Genomic DNA, 16,303 nt, shown 5'->3' with positions numbered 1-16,303 from the left:
TTTACTTTTGGCGCTTGGCGCTTTGGAAGGGCCCTCTACATTAGGTACCTATGTACACGGGTAGTACGCGGGTAAAAAACGTGACAATAGCGGGGTTGGCAAGTAGTGTATCGCATAAGTATTAGTTACATGTATTCTCATATAATTCTCATATAATTCTATTAGGCTATTCATGTACCTTCTATGACAACCCCGCCTATGTAATTTGATAAGACCCCTCCAGTCCCCCAAGATATTCCAGGATACGCGCGATCTCATTGGCCAGCCTCATATACAATCAAATAGCCTCGTTCAACCCAGCTACCTAATTGACCACATATGTACATCCTTGGAAAGCCCTCATAGCTTTCGCGGCCCATCCAATTTCTTATTAATGCTGTCGACAATCCCATCGTACCTCTCTCCCCGGCCCCATTTATGGATGTTGCTGATCAACATAAGACAGGCCTTATAGTGTTCCGAGTCACTCAACCAGAAACTCTTGAATTCTACCATCTTATACGAGGTAAATTCGGCAGGTTCATCCGGTATTCCAACTTCACCGGGTGTAGGAGTATTCAGGTCAAAAGGTTGGACATCCATCAAATCCATTCCCAAATGATACATCGTAGCTGTTTGTAAATCTGCCAAAATATAGTGTCTACTCTTTGCTCCACTATACCACTTACTCCTCTTTTTTCTTTCTTCTGGCGAGAGTATATTTGTGGTAGGCTGTAAGAGTTTCTGTTGAAACTCCTTAACCCATTTTGGAGAATTTTCTTCTAGCTCCATCCATATACAGTTCGGCCTCAAATACAACTCTGCATACATAGTGTCAAGGACTCCGCGGGAAGATTGACCAGACGAAGATGGATCATCCAGGCCATCGTCTATCGAACGCCTCGAACTTGGGGTTCCTTAAGACATAATATCTAGGTCGGAAATTAGGTTTAAGGATACATGTGATTGTCCTGGACTTGGGAGTAATAGGCTCGGATCTTGCGGGTTTAGTTCGACATTTCGAAGCCAGTCGGATATAGAGCTCGAAATTGACCGTTGATGTGAATATTCTTGGCTGGAAGATACTGGAGACAAGGAGGCAGCGGGTTTGGGCAGCTGTGAAGCAATTTGCTTTGCCGGTATGTCCGAACAAGAACGCCGTCTTTTGTTGACCGATGGGTCCATATTGTCGGATGTTCGACTACGACATCGCTTTTTAAATCGGGTGTGTATATTGTTTTGCGAAAGAGTACTATACATTGACGATAGTTTGTTTGGGTATTGGGAAAACGGAGGTTTGGTTGCTATAGTAAAGAGGAGAAGAGGCCACTAGGCTACAGCGAAAATAAAAACAGGTTTTGCTTATTTCCTAATAATGGCTGTTCTGAAGAGACATGGGGTGATTAAATGATTTATGACAGATTAAAGGCGCGTATATCAAGCCACTTAAGCACTTAAATAAAGATGCTTTCAGCTTTTGTGCTAGAGTGTCTATCGGTTTAATACAATAAATGACTAAGAAGACTTTGCTTTTTCTCACTTATATTATTTCCTACATATAAACAAATAAGTTACAATGCATTATGAAAATTTTTATAATCTATAAACTCGTATAGTTAGTAAGAAAATTATGATATCCCTTTACCCTTTTTTAGTAAGTATATATCAACTGCCTCACCCTCTTCGCCTAACTTTGGCAGTGGAATGGATTTAAGAACGTTATGTTGCCAACCATCGGTAGTCAGCAAGCCAAATAGAGCCTGCTCCGAAGAATGACGAGGCTTTGTTGCTAGGATAACAAAAGTCTTTGCATCTTCTTCTACCCCGGGATATTTCAAATTTGCAGTGTGTAGCGCGCTCAGTGTTCCGACGAGCGCGGGTAACGAGTCAACATTGTATGTGCAATCGCTAAGTACAACTAGATCCCACGGGCGGGCAGAAGCAAGAGTCCCGAACTGTCCGTGCTTGCCCTCGTCCCAGTCTAGGTCCTCGTACTGAAGAGCCACTGTAGAACCGCTGGGATTTATGTGAGAGAGCGCCGCTTTGGCTCTCGATATGTTCGACCTCGCGCGCTCTTCCGCCTCGGAGAGGTCTGTTAGTAATACAGTAGCTTTACTGGACGTGTGGCCACGGACTACGGCCCTTTCTATAACTTGCGCCAGGGTGATCCCGAGAATGCCAACACCACTACCAAGCTCTAAGACATTAAATCTGTCTTCTCGCATAGGCAGCGTATCGTAGATACCTTCCTTGGTGCTACATGCGTCTCCTAAAAAGGAGGCTGTCACAACGCCTGCGTCCCATATGTGGCGTGCAATGCTCTCACCGATGTCCTCTTCCAGGTCAATATCCATTTGGTCCTGGGGCTGAGACCTGGAGTCCAGCTGGAGTGTTCGCACGGCAACGGGCGCGCAGATGCCCTTCGCCATCTCTACGGAAACTGGCATGATGAGACCGTTGCTTGCAGGCGAGCCTCTAGCAACGCTCCACGGAAGCATGTCGGTACCCTTCAACACCCCTAACGGTGGAGTTTGTGTCGCTGGATGAATCCTAATCGTACACGTGACATCGTCCTTCTTAAGATGCGGCTTGATGGGGACTTTGACGTCAAGACATCGCATGCCAGCAGTCCATCTAGGCGAGCGATCCGCCTCTAGTATGATTGACTGGCCTGTCGGGTTCTCCACCGAAATAGTCAAGCCGACGGGCTCATCCGGGTAGAGAAATGAGTCACCCAGATCCGTGGTGATGGTAAGAAGGATTGAGATAAGTGGTCTCTTGAGGTTTGATGCGTCTAATTTTGGGCCACGCAACAAGCGTATGTAATGCATCTTGTTGCGATATCGAGCCTTGGGTACGGTAAGTTCAGTCCAATGATTTGTTTATTCGGTGGTATTTGGGTATTTTCGCCTTGGCGACGTGCATCTTTTTCCGTGCCCAACATTGTAATGTGCCCGTCAAAATGTTCACCGCTAGCTAGTTGAGCCTAGCATTTGGCGTGCATTGGCATGGAATTTTTATCGATCGTGATCCACTTCAACCATTGTTGCTAGACGAATATTACAATAGTTTGTAGTTTGTTGAATGATTGGGAACGCAGAACACGATTGTGCGTCCCGTTATATTGGAATTGTCTTTTACAGGTCGAAATGTGGGTCGAGGGTATAAGTATCAGTTTATCGGAGGTTAGCATTGCCCAATGCGAGTAGGTACCTACCTAATCTCACGTAATAATTCTATATAAGGTTTAAAGTACCGCCTGATGTTCAGCATATGTGCATGCATGTGGTAGCTGAATTGGAGGGGCTAGTAAGGTCCAGGTATACAAGTACTTGCATGTAGCTAAAACTGTTCAATAGATTGGGCTCTTATCTTCAAATAGACTTCACACCATTGATCGCAAAGCTGAGTCTACCCCATATTCGCAAATGGGAACCCGCCCTTAGCTCCGGTTAGTGCCTAACACATTATTTCGTGCTGACTTAGTTTGATACTACATTAACATTACAATGGCATATGCTGATTTAGGGATTCATTAATACTCTCAGGATGATGATCTGTCGAGATGAGAAAGGCTGATGAATAGTGGAACAATCTCTCAAAGGTTCATTACCCGATGCGACATACTGAAAATATACACCTACCCATATACCCTCATCTACCTGTACACGTGGCTATGAAACAAACATCTTGATATTGGGTTAGTTATTGGGTACCCTACTTCGAGATCGCCACGAATGCATGTGAATATCTCCGCCCGCATTTACATACTACCTGGTCAATCACAAATATTCCCTGGAGGCGATCAAAGAGTTCAACGTTAAACGTGACTATTTCGAGTAGTATTTGGTATATTGGTTCACTGGCTTGAAAGTTCGCATTTTTTATGAAACAAACTGCAGCATATTATAGCAAATTTATAACCGCACGTGGTATAAAAAGTTAGGTACTCAAAGGAAATTACACAAGTCAATAGGTAGGTAGGTATGGTTATAATAGTTAAAATAATTAAAAAGATGATGTTATATGTTGTAAAGATTTTAGCTTGCACAGTGATATATAATCCCTTAAGAACTTAAAAGACGTCTTTTATGAGGTAAGGACTGGAAGCGCTTTAAACGCCTAGCCGTATCAGTCGCGCTAATCTATTTCAACTTTCCCATCAGGGTAAGAGGGTTGGTCCGATAACGCAATTCGTGGGGTAAAAGAGTGGGTTAATTGACGACAAGTGGGATGTCTACACCGTGCGAGTATAACGGCTTGTTAAGGAGGCAGTATTGGGAGCGGGATGAAGGAAGTTATTACATGTCTTTACATGAGATAAATGTAGGTACACCCCTACGTATTCCGTACATAAATGAGGCTATAGATTTAAATGGATCTCCAGTTATTTGGGTTGCTTCAAGGTTATAAGCATGGTTATTCTAGCTAGTGCTATATAAAAATATACCTATCTAGACGCGGATCTGACTTAAATCAAGACTATGTCCAAATATCGTAGCAATCAAATACGTAGGCACAATGGCCCTTTCAGGTGTTCTATTTCATAATTGATACTCGCAATAGAATTCCTACCTCGGTAATCCACGTGGTGTTTCTTGAGAAACGTTTCACTAAGGAGGACCCATCATTGTTTTACACTTCGGCACCTGCATCTCTTTCTTATCCGGGCACCCGTGTGCTATTTAGGTACATGCAACTAAACCTTTCAATTCGAGTATTGATTTTCAGATATTCCGCCCCAAATACGAAATAGACTAGGGGAGAGTTAGATAACTAAATCGGATAGAACACTGTAATTTACGTAGTCACTTGCTCAGTGTGACAACCATAAGTAATGTATGCAGTCTTTCTATTACCTATGAAGTCGAGAAAGCAACGCCCTTATCTACAAACAATAACTCATTGCTTGGTTGGAGACGTAGAAGAAGGTAGAGAAAAGAGTCGGCCGAGTTAAATCAAGAGCAACCAGGGAATACCAACGCCGGCCCCATGTTGAGGGCATTCATGTAATCTTCATGTAATCATACAGTACCCACGGGAACTCCTAAGCCCTCTGGACGTGGATATCCCATGTAACAATATTCCCATCCGTCCAAGTTGTTGTAATGTATGTGAAGTTGGTCCTTCCAAGCCGCGCCGCGCAATAGGAAATGCCGAGACCGATATCCACAATCCATCCAGGCAATGATATAGCCCGAATCCAGACGCCGAAGTATTCGTGAAAATGGCAAAGGTATCCTCGCGAGGGTTATGTGTATCTAGGAAGAAACGACGCTCTGTGAGATCGATTGCAGTGACGCTAAAGACAAGTCCCAAAGGGGGGGCCTCTGGATGGGGTTTACCGGTTACGGTAGCATCCCCTTGATCTCTTCATCACTGAGTCGAATCTCGTGTACCGGCTCCCTGCGATTTTCTAGGGGTATGTAATTGCATTCGACGTACGACGGAACGAATAGTTCGGGGTTCCATGCGAACCCTTGACTTGAGGCGAGGTATGAGATCTATAGCGAGGGGGTATTAGTAAGACGGCCCCTCAGCGGCACTTTCAGCAGCGATAGCATTTTCTTACCAATCGAGGTGCCCCATCAGGATCTCCGATGTTGATAACGGTGCACTCGTCCTTGCAGAAGGCGGAGCCTGTATGGCGTAAGCAATGCGGATCTCGGAGGGAGAACACCATCAAGGTGCTCCGATCTATGGTCAATACACAGGGAGGCAAACGTACTCAATAAACTAGGTCGGCGATGGTGGTGGATTGATTTCAATTTGCGTGCCGACTGCACTGACGACGCTTCACTAGGACTAGGACTAGGGGTTTGCGGAGAACTTGAATATGATGAAGATGAGCTAGTTGTAGCCTTGGGAGATTGGTCGTAGGCTGCAGCCGAGGACCGGACAGCCGGGATAGCAATTGTATTAGACGCCATCATCGTAGGATCACAAGACAAGACTTCTCCCTTCTCTATCGAAGACTCTCGGGAGATCCGATTAGCAGTAGTGTATCTTAACACGGAGGGAGGGCTGTGTAGCCGAAATGATAATAAATAGCAAGGCAAGTCGAAACGCCAACGGAGAATAACAAGTGACTATGTCAGAGAGTTAAGAGAGAAAGGGAAGGAAATTAGCGTGCACGTTCACTTCGTAAAGCAAGCAACGACGAGGTAAAAAGAAGTAATGTTGAGAGATCCTTGGTAATATTGACGAGGTGGAAAAAGGGACGAAAAGAAGATCTAAGTCAGGTGGTTTAGAGAAGGTGAGAGGCTAGAGGGAGCCTACTCCGTATGTACAGTATAAGTCGGACAGCGCCTGCATTTGATGCGGGAACGGTCATTTGGTATGTACAATGTGCTGCTGCTTAGTGCTATGGCATGTATGTATGTGGTATGTGCTGTGCCTATGTACCTACTGCACTGTAATTGCAGATGTATGTAATCTAAACGCAGACAAGTGGGCAAGCGGGCAAGCAGGCTAGAAGGGCTATGATGATAACGTACCTCACTGTAAAGTGATGGATTGTTGGAAGGAAGAGACAACGATAGCCCAGTGCGAAACCGCCGGTTAGGTATGATGACACATCGGGAACGAGGGACCCTTGCGGGTCCTCTAGGTTTGTGATCGGACTTGATTGGTCCAACAGAGGGGCGGGTAGTAAGAAAGTTCACACTGTGCTGTAAAGTGACTTGCCTCTACCCACAACTACGTACATGTACGTACCTACATACACTACATGGAGGCTAAGATATATGCAAGATGCAAGAGGGATGAGGGATCAGCTCAACTGGTTCCTTCAAGGTAGCTCCTTAGACCCAACATCTAAGAATATTAAACCTTTCAGGCTGTCCTAGCGCATTAGGTATTTTTGAGATAAAATCACAATGAGTAAAACCCTTTCGTTGAAATATATCACACTATCACAAAATAAGAACTTGTTTCTTACAGTGCTCTTTTGTTTTCGTTACGATGTAAGCTATATACGAATACCTACATATCAGCGTCGATGGATTAGATCTAGGTTAAGCGCTAGTTTTGGTCGGGCGATGCCGGAAGCTGATCTTCAGTAGGCTTTGCAGGCTGTGCTGCAAGATAAGTGGTCAAAAACTGACCTCTAATATGGGGAACATTGAATGTTCGCCTTGGATTTGCAGGTGTTAGGAAGTGAAAAGCCAATCCATGTATTTAAGGCAATGCGGGTGCCGGACAGTGGGGCCAAGGGAAGGCGGAAAAGCTATTAATCCTATACTTTCCTAGGATGGATTAGCTGCATTTATATCCTTGGCAATGGCCCGCATATACTTAGTAACCACCTCTCTCAAGGCTGCAAGGCTGGCGTCGGCACCTGGATCTTAGAAGCTGTAGCTTGTACTCACCAACGTAACCTCAACTTTCCATCATCATCATCCATCAATTCTCCACATCAACAACAGACACATCCCGACGACAAATCTTCGGATCGGCCAGAATCTACGACTCACTCTCTATTTTACAATCCGCTAATCCCATCGTCGGCGTCGCGATCATGGGTGACATTTTAGTAGAAAACCCAGCTAATAGCGTGGCACCATTTAACAAGCCCATCCCGTCAACCATCCCGAACGTCGAGAGTATTGAGGGCATACCTGCGCAGGGCGGAGATGAATATGCAGTGTTAAAAAAGCTACAAGGGCACCTGGAATATATCCAGTTACAGGAGGAATACATCAAGGATGAGCAAAGGTAAGACAAGAGCGGGAGATGCCAACCATATATTATTGTAATAGGACACCGGTTCTAATGGGAAACCTACGCAGGAGCTTAAAACGCGAACTTGTCCGGGCACAGGAGGAAATCAAGAGAATTCAGAGTGTGCCGCTAGTTATTGGCCAATTTATGGAGGCTATTGACCAGAAGTAAGTCCAATAGCTTGACTCGATCATCAAACGTAAAGTACGGCAGAAAAGTCTAACATTACCACCAGTACCGGAATAGTCCAGTCTAGCACAGGATCCAACTATGTCGTCCGTATCCTATCCACTCTCGACCGTGAGAAGCTCAAGCCCTCGTCCTCCGTCGCCCTTCACCGGCACTCCAATGCCCTCGTCGATATCCTACCCCCCGAGGCCGACTCCTCTATCGCCATGCTCGGTGCCGATGAGAAGCCGGACGTGACGTACGCTGATGTCGGTGGCCTCGACATGCAGAAGCAAGAGATCCGCGAAGCCGTCGAGTTACCCTTAACCCACTTCGACCTCTACAAGCAGATCGGTATCGACCCTCCGCGCGGTGTCCTGCTTTACGGCCCCCCCGGTACGGGAAAGACTATGCTTGTCAAGGCCGTCGCGAACTCCACAACCGCCAACTTTATCCGAGTCGTTGGCTCCGAGTTCGTCCAGAAGTACCTAGGTGAGGGTCCTCGTATGGTCCGTGACGTCTTCCGCATGGCCCGCGAGAACTCACCCGCCATCATCTTCATCGACGAGATCGACGCCATCGCCACCAAACGTTTCGACGCCCAGACCGGTGCCGACCGTGAGGTCCAACGTATCCTACTAGAGCTGCTCAACCAAATGGACGGTTTTGATCAAACTTCCAACGTCAAGGTCATTATGGCCACGAACCGCGCCGATACCCTAGATCCTGCGCTCCTGCGACCCGGTCGTCTCGATCGAAAGATCGAATTCCCTAGCTTGCGTGATCGCCGCGAGCGTCGTCTTATCTTCGGTACCATCGCCAGCAAAATGAGCCTCGCCCCCGAGGTCGATCTAGACAGTCTTATCGTCCGCAACGATCCCCTTAGCGGCGCCGTCATTGCTGCTATCATGCAAGAGGCCGGTCTCCGTGCCGTCCGCAAGAACCGCTACAATATCATCCAGTCCGACCTTGAAGACGCCTACTCCAGTCAAGTCAAAGGAACAAGTGATGAGAACAAGTTCGACTTCTACAAATAGACGGGAAAGGCCTGGTAGCTTGACGTGGTTTGCCCCGAGTTCTTGGGAGAGTGGAAGCCGAGTAAGGAATAAGGGAATCCGCACCTTCATCTGCGGCGGATACGCTTTGGTCTTGCGATAGGAATTCCGTGCAAATAGAGGGTGCCCCTAGAAGCCGTGACGTGATGGGGTTGGCTAAATGTAACACTATCATAGCAATGCGACTAAACAAACTAATTACGTGCTTCCCTTTGCAGTACCAGATTTGGAAGGGAGTTTCACGAAGCTCGAAAACGTGCTCATAAACTTGCAATAGTAACTCTTGTTTGTCTAACCGTAGTCCGTCTTTATCTATAATGCTCCCCTAACCTGCTCGATAAAACGCACAGAAGTGCCCGTAACGCTCAAAAATCATCTTCTCGTACCATGGTATTACAATTGATGCCCATTACATCTTCGTTCTCCCCTACATCCTCAACATCGTCCAATCATTCGTCCGAGCCGCCTGAGCTCATCCGTCTACCTGTTCTCTAGGGGATTTGGGCTTCCCCCCGCATGCATTAACCAACCTTTTCTTTTGTACGCCGTTTTACATGCCACGCCATGCCATACCACACAACAAGAACGGTATACCCTCAAGCGTAGAACCATATCGGAAACGCAAAACAACAATAAAGTCGACAAGTAGTAATACAGAAAGGGTATCATCCTTAAGAAAGGCAAAAAAAAGAGGATAAGCGCTAACTAGCGCAATATCAATTACTTCAACTTGAAGCGTGGGTATCATAGAAGTCAAGGAGTTTGTTGAGAGTCACCGTAACCAATATCTCGGAGGGAGTGGTTTGCAACCAAAGGAAGCTTGCTGGGGTATTCACTGTCAACTCAACAATTCGGGTATATCCTCCGTCATTACGTCTTCACCTCCGCACTCGGACACATTAAACTGTATTAGTTGCTTCAGCCGGTCGCAGAATAGCAAATCGAATATCGCTATGAATCAGTTGCTCATGTCATGTCGTTGGAGGTCGGCAAAGTTCAAGAGGAAAGCACAACGCCCAGCTCCAGCAAGAGCTGCACGAAACGTGAATGCAGCTCAATGAAGAAGTCAGGGAGGCCCACGAGCTCTGCGAGTCCGCGGGCTTTGGGTGCAAATCCACCGGGCCCCATAGATCCGCCCATGCGTTGCATTAAACCGCTGCGGCCACCACCAGTCAGGAAGCTGCTCGAGTCGTTGATCCTGTCTCTTTCGCGATCGCGGTCCAGGTTCGCTACGCTGAACCCGCCTCCAAGGTTTAGCCCTATGCCACTATCACGCGGGCCATCACCACCAAATCCACCTCGGCTATACGCTGCATTGATTGCTGCAATTGGACTGCTGGCTTCCTCTCGATCGCGCTCTCTCTCGGCTTCGGCTTCGGCCAGTTCTTGAATCCAGTTTGCTAAATCTCGGAATGCGGCTGATATAAAGCTAAAGGTCTTCATGGCGAGACGTTCACGGTGCGTACTAAGCGCCAGAAACGCATAGACTCTCTTGCGGCCGCGAGCATGCATATCGGGAATGCGAAATATGTATGCGGTCGTATAGCCCGCTAAAGGATCACCAAAAAAGATCGGGCCGCCATTAGCAGCAGATTGGGGATTCGGTGCCGTAGTGATGTAACCTAGTCCATGATTGATTGTCGGCGATGTAAATTGGGGAGGCAATGGCGACGAGAGTGATGGAACTTGCTGTGTAGTCTCAGGTCGTCGAGGGAGGGTTTCAAAGGAGAGCGTTCGTAGACAAGAGGCACGAACTATAGAGTACGTGGTAGGGACTACCGGCTCATGAGTCGATGTGTAATCTAGGTAGTGTGTGTGCTGTGTCAGACTAGATTTGGACGATACGCTTGAATGCGAAGTTGAGGTAGTAGGCCGGCGCTGCAAGTTTGAATGCTTGCCATTGTCTTTGGGTAAAACATCCTCCTCTGCATCAGAAGTGTACGAGGAGTGCGGATTCGAGTTTGGCGGGCTAAACTCGCTGCTGCCTCCATAGACACGTGCGTATGGAGCGCGCGTGCGCAATACAGGGCCACGTTGATCCGTTTTAGAATCTGTTGCAGTACTTGCTTTCTCCCCCTTTCCGGGTTTTGAGTTTTGCCGCTTAGGAAGAGTCAAGGCGCAGTTGTCACATGGGTTCGCTCGTTTCGTAACGTAATCATCATAGGTTCGATGAAAACTCGAGTCGCGTCGTGAACCCCCTTTACCATTCGTCTCAGGGAAGTTTTCTGGCGCATGTCGGGGACTTTGCGGTGGTGTCTGGACGGTCGAGGCTGTGGTGAGAGGTGCTGGCGTAACGGCCTGAACCGTACTACCAGGACCTAGCTTTGACATTCGAAGTATCGATGCGCGATGCGCCTGGGCTTCTTGATCAGTCACAGAGGTGGATGAGCTACGTGGGGATCCAAGCGTCATCTTTCGCAAAGTATCAGTAACGGTTGTCTGTTGGCCATGACCTGCAGCACTGGTTTGCGGTCGCGTTGGTTCAGTAGTATCATCACAACATTGTCTGCATGGTACAGGTAGGCCTTCAGTGACCATAAGAGGTGTCGGTCCGTGTAGGTCGCAGTAATGCGCCAGACATAGCTGGATGTGAGTTAGCAGAGGCAATATTGCTGGCTTCGGAGAAACAGTCATGGTCGGGCACGATATCGCAAAGGGTAGACTTGGTGAAATGCACGTGCTAAAACAGCATCTCGAAAAAAGATCACAAAGATATTCAAGTAGGGTAGTCACAGAGTTCAAGCGAACAGTAATAAAGCTGAACAGGAAGTGGGGGTCAAATTTGACAGGAGTCGGTCTGGGGTCAAGGGAGGGTAGGAGATGAGTAAGTATTAGGAGATAAATAGGAAGGAGTTAGGAGTTTTGAGGGACTACACTTGGAGAGTCAAAACGTCACTGTCGTGCAAGGGGGTAAATATGCTCAGTCCAAATTCCAAGCTGGCAACTTGGGCATCTGCGACAATAATGGCACCGGTACCAGTCAAGCTCGACACTTGGCTGACCTGGGGCGTAGCGCAACATCGCTTCGCTCCGTGCCGTCGTGATGGGAATAGGGGGGCCGTCTAACATAAGCATTCAAAGCAAGTAAGGCCCGGGGCTAAGGGGGCTGACAAGACGACAGTGTGGGGGGACACGAGGCTTCCGGGGTGGTCTGGACAGGCAAGGAGGCGGTGAAGAAATTCGATCAGGACATTAAAAGACAGGAAGATGTGTGGTAGAAGCAGAAGGTGTGGAACACAAATATCCAAAGAAATAAATCAGAGCGGTCCCGAGAAGCCAAGGTATGCAGGTCAGGCCAGTGTGGATGAGCTATATCTAGCCCTCTGGGTGCACAAAAGTTGAAATTGGTAGACAGGAAATATGAAAGAGTGAAAAATAAGATAAGACGCGTGACGCGACTATGAAAGCTCAGAGTTGCGCAGTTGGGCTGATGAGACATAAGGTATAAGGTATAATGCAGAGTTGGGAACAGAAAAAATAAAAATAAAAATAAAAATAAAAGCCACACATAAAAAACGTACAGGGTATAGAGATTGTAGATAATGTAGAGAGAATGACAGATGTACTTACTATAGACGTCATGACGTTTCTCCAACACAACAAGAGGTCGCAGAGGTCTGTGGAGCGTCACACAGCGGGGTTGTTCGATTCGATTTCCAACAGCGGCCAGTGAAAGCGACCAAGCGACCAAGCGGCCAGTGACAGCCAGTGACAGCCAACCTGTACCGACAAAAGTGACCCCCAAATATCCCAATCTCCCTCCCACGCGCGTCCCGCGTCCTGCGTCCTGCCCTGGCACTTCTCGCCTATCCAAGCCAGCCAAGCAGGTGACTTTTGGTACAATAGTCAAAAGTATTATCTCATGGATGAACCGATAGGAAGTGGACACAGGACAGCTTGACAAGTCGTTGACAAGTTGCTCTGATCAACACTGGGTCCGGATGTCCTTTGCCCGCGTCTGCATCCGCGGCTGCGTCGGCGTTTATCCAGTTGCTGAAAATCGATGCGAAGTCCGAACTGCGAAATGAGCCCTTGTGCTCGCTATCGTGTATGCGTGTATGTACAGTCAATCACAAGCGACAATCCGAGTAAATGCGGCACAGGATTACAGAACACAGCAGAAATATCACCAATCGGCTTTTAGTCCTGCTCTTAGTCCTGCAATATCGATCCTTGTGTTTCGTTCTGGTTGGTTAATTAGACAGGGCCGTTGCAAAGGAAGCCTTGCACGGATTGGCGGGAAAAGAAATAGCGCTAACAGCTGCGAAGCTGACCTCCAACTTGTGCGATCCAGATGAAGAAGTACGTTGGGGAGGAGGTCATGTGCGGAAACGATATTCGATAAAAGCTCCAATAGTAGGTAGCGGATTGTGACGAGCTGAACTGGAGGCGCACAAAAAAAGGTTGTTGTCAGTAAAGAAAATTCCTAGAGTGGGAAGGGGGGGGGGGGGGAGGAATTTGGATTATTCTAACATTAAAGAAAATCGAGTCAAGTAAGTGAAGGTAGGAGATGTAGGAAAGGTAGGAACGTGGTACGTACTTTGATGTTATAGGGCAAATTGAAGACGTATTTTTCCTTTCTTTGCTTGTAAATTTGAGGAAACCGCTTGTTGGTATGTAGTTTCCTGGGTGAGGTAAGACAACAAGAATAAGGTGCTAGTTAAGCCTTAACTTAGAAGGTTCCTACTGCCCCTCACTTTCCCTTTTGTCCCTTTTTTTTCCTTCTTTTTTTTTTTTCTGTCTCTGTCTCTCTCTATAAGATTGAGAGGTAGGTCCAGTTAGAAGGTCGAAAGTACACAAAAAAGGTGAGATACTTGGGTATTTTGATATAGGTTCTTATAAACCTGGCAACGACAAACAAACAACCAAACAAACAACTACAAACTGCAATAATAGTAACAACAGCAGTTCGTGAGGTCAGTCCTCGTTCGGATGTGTCGCCAATGGGGTCGTCTACCTTTTTAATCATGTACTACTACCGTTACCGCCGCTCCAGAAACCGACCCTAAGCCAAGCTAGCCAGCTAGGATGTCCACTACGACGTGGTACTGCCGGGTCTTGGGTCCTTTGGTTGCGGAGGGAAGATTCGTTCTGTGCCCTAGTTCACGTTAAACGGGATGGTCTAGCCGGTAGGGGTGGTCTTCTAGAAGAACCACTAGAATAGCATGCAGTGTACTAGCCCAGCTAGGAACTCCTAGTCATAGTATGCATATGCGGGACTGCTATGTACACTACATACACCCACCGACGAGACGGTGCTCACCTATTATTAACCACAACTGTATTAACCAGTTCTTCGACCCACTTGTCGCGTGTCGGCCTAGGCCGGGGGTGCGACAATTAAATTTTAGAAGGGGACAATTCCTTCGCGCTTTTTTTTTTTTTATCGTACCACGGATGGGGTTATTATTCTCCCCCGACGGACTCTCAGCGATGCGATTCAACCTAGCCGTCGAAATAGCTATTTGTTGAAGAGCTAGCTTGCTGTCCGGATCGTATTTAGGGCCACTCAGGTATTACGTATGCGGTCCAAATTTGCTGATCGCGTTTGGATGAGCCGGGATAGATCTTGGTCGAACTCTGAGCTCTTGGCACGACAAAGATACTTCAATAAAATGGGGTGGGCAAAGGATTTTACCGACAAGTTGAAACTTGAAAGCCTGACTCGAAATGTCCATATGTAAAGGGCATGTGAAAAAGGTAAACTCGAGTTGAATGATCAGTTCTAACACCTACTATGCAGAACGATCAGACGGAAGAGAATTGTTATATAACATACTTACCTGTCAGTATGATTCATATGCTAGCAAGAGCCGGGTATTTCCAAGACGAGGCCTTGACGAAAAAAAGCTCATATGTGTACCTGATATTCTACACTACACTAGACAAAATTACAGACACAGGGAATATCATCGGGTGTCGCATCACTAGTATCCACTAACATTATAACCATTAGATATAATTGGCTAATTCATCCCAGTAGTCGGATATCATCTCCTACATAGTACATCTAAAATCCAGGAAGAGCACCACCAACATGACGAATACTATACAAACTATACCAAAATTATACATAACCCAACTCCTAATTATGGTAGAATCCGGGGAGCGTTGTGTCGGAGCAACGCCCTGTCCACGACAGGGAATTCGGAGTCAAGGTTGACTGTTAAACCCCTTAAAGAGGAAAACTAAACAAACAACTCCGGATCACGGTTGGAGAATTTTACAGATATTTCCCTACTACTACTCGTCGGAGTTTATCCCAAGAACGCCATAATATAGGGATCGTACCTAAGTTAGACACATGTTCTCATCTCGGGAAAACCATCAAATATGTTTGGCGAATCGGAAAAGATCCTCTATCTCAAGGTGAGACACCCATAGGTGTCAGCACTCCAAGTAAGGCATGGGCAAGCTTGGTAAGAGTTTCCGAACTACTTTACAGACTGACGGCTCAGCTGTCGTCCTACGATTACACGCGCAACTCGTGCTATGTAAGCACGCGTACGAGTTTAGATATATTATATTACAGCGGGACATTACAGAAACGAGCTGTCATCATGCTCCTTAGCTTCCACTATCATTACATCACTTCCGTCTAGACTCCAGCTAATTTAATAAGCGAGTCTCCTACCTACATAGCAGCCCAGATGGGCACCTACATACACCTACATATACATAGGTTCATGCATGTCAATCTCTTCACATGCTTCCAGCTTTCTATATTCGGCAGCATATGGCCAATTAATTATCCATGTAGCTTAGAGAGATCTCAACTACCGTTATTACCACTGCTACCATACAGCATCCCATAATGACCCAGCAACCATTTTGAAGTGGCAGCACGCCCGACACTCTGACATACGTGAACAGGTACACCACACCTAGAAATCCTCCTTTCCATTTCCATCTTTAGCTATATATTCCATCGCGACCAATAGCTCGGCTGGTTCTAGCTCTCGGAACGTTCGGGAATGCCACGCAGCCTACTCATAATCAATCAACCCCCCCGGTTTTTCGTTCTCTTTTCCTTTTTGTTGCTCTCGTCTCCCTGCCACATCCGTGTGATTTCATACTCTCCACCTAAAAAAGAACATAATAACGCTAAACAAGGTCCTAGGTCCGAGGGAGTGTTTCTGCTCCGCTTATAATACTGTTACCTATCAAGCAAACGAACAAACCATCCTAATAACTTATTAATTAACTTCTTTCTATTGGTTTGGTGTTCCCACCGCTCCTTTCAGTATTATAGGATTCAGCCAGCAAGTTAGGTTAGTGTATAGTGCTTGAGGCGTTTTCCGTTTTCCGTTTTCCGCATCTCCACAACGCCCCGTTCACCGGTCTCGATGGCGTTAGTGATAAGAAGTCCGACGCTACTC

General features: G+C 46.8%; 4 protein-coding genes across 4 annotated transcripts; 1 reads left to right on the top strand and 3 right to left on the bottom strand.

The window, feature by feature from the left end:
* Positions 1 to 1,508: 1,508 nt before the first annotated feature.
* F4817DRAFT_352440 (putative methyltransferase-domain-containing protein) lies at positions 1,509 to 3,133 on the bottom strand. Its single transcript, XM_049305234.1, has one exon. It carries the CDS (start codon positions 2,808 to 2,810, stop codon positions 1,608 to 1,610), a length of 1,203 nt encoding a protein of 400 aa, XP_049154354.1. The 5' UTR covers positions 2,811 to 3,133; the 3' UTR covers positions 1,509 to 1,607.
* A 2,110-nt stretch (positions 3,134 to 5,243) lies between these two features.
* F4817DRAFT_291670 (uncharacterized protein) lies at positions 5,244 to 6,083 on the bottom strand. The gene is made up of 3 exons (XM_049299683.1): positions 5,708 to 6,083; positions 5,552 to 5,619; positions 5,244 to 5,483 (listed from the first exon to the last, which is right to left on the bottom strand). Exons 1-3 carry the CDS (start codon positions 5,910 to 5,912, stop codon positions 5,328 to 5,330), a joined length of 429 nt encoding a protein of 142 aa, XP_049154353.1. The 5' UTR covers positions 5,913 to 6,083; the 3' UTR covers positions 5,244 to 5,327.
* A 1,331-nt stretch (positions 6,084 to 7,414) lies between these two features.
* F4817DRAFT_291608 (26S protease regulatory subunit 6B) lies at positions 7,415 to 9,172 on the top strand. The gene is made up of 3 exons (XM_049299681.1): positions 7,415 to 7,695; positions 7,770 to 7,868; positions 7,937 to 9,172. Exons 1-3 carry the CDS (start codon positions 7,499 to 7,501, stop codon positions 8,904 to 8,906), a joined length of 1,266 nt encoding a protein of 421 aa, XP_049154352.1. The 5' UTR covers positions 7,415 to 7,498; the 3' UTR covers positions 8,907 to 9,172.
* A 585-nt stretch (positions 9,173 to 9,757) lies between these two features.
* On the bottom strand, positions 9,758 to 11,833 carry F4817DRAFT_291610 (vesicle coat protein). Its single transcript, XM_049299682.1, has one exon. It carries the CDS (start codon positions 11,556 to 11,558, stop codon positions 9,921 to 9,923), a length of 1,638 nt encoding a protein of 545 aa, XP_049154351.1. The 5' UTR covers positions 11,559 to 11,833; the 3' UTR covers positions 9,758 to 9,920.
* Positions 11,834 to 16,303: the final 4,470 nt, after the last annotated feature.

Source organism: Daldinia loculata, assembly GCF_022478755.1.
Source record: "Daldinia loculata strain CBS 113971 unplaced genomic scaffold F4817scaffold_84, whole genome shotgun sequence".
In the NCBI taxonomy this organism is placed as follows: domain Eukaryota; kingdom Fungi; phylum Ascomycota; class Sordariomycetes; order Xylariales; family Hypoxylaceae; genus Daldinia; species Daldinia loculata.
The sequence above is the reverse complement of the archived record's forward strand: the minus strand, read 5'-3'. Positions and strand labels throughout refer to the sequence as shown.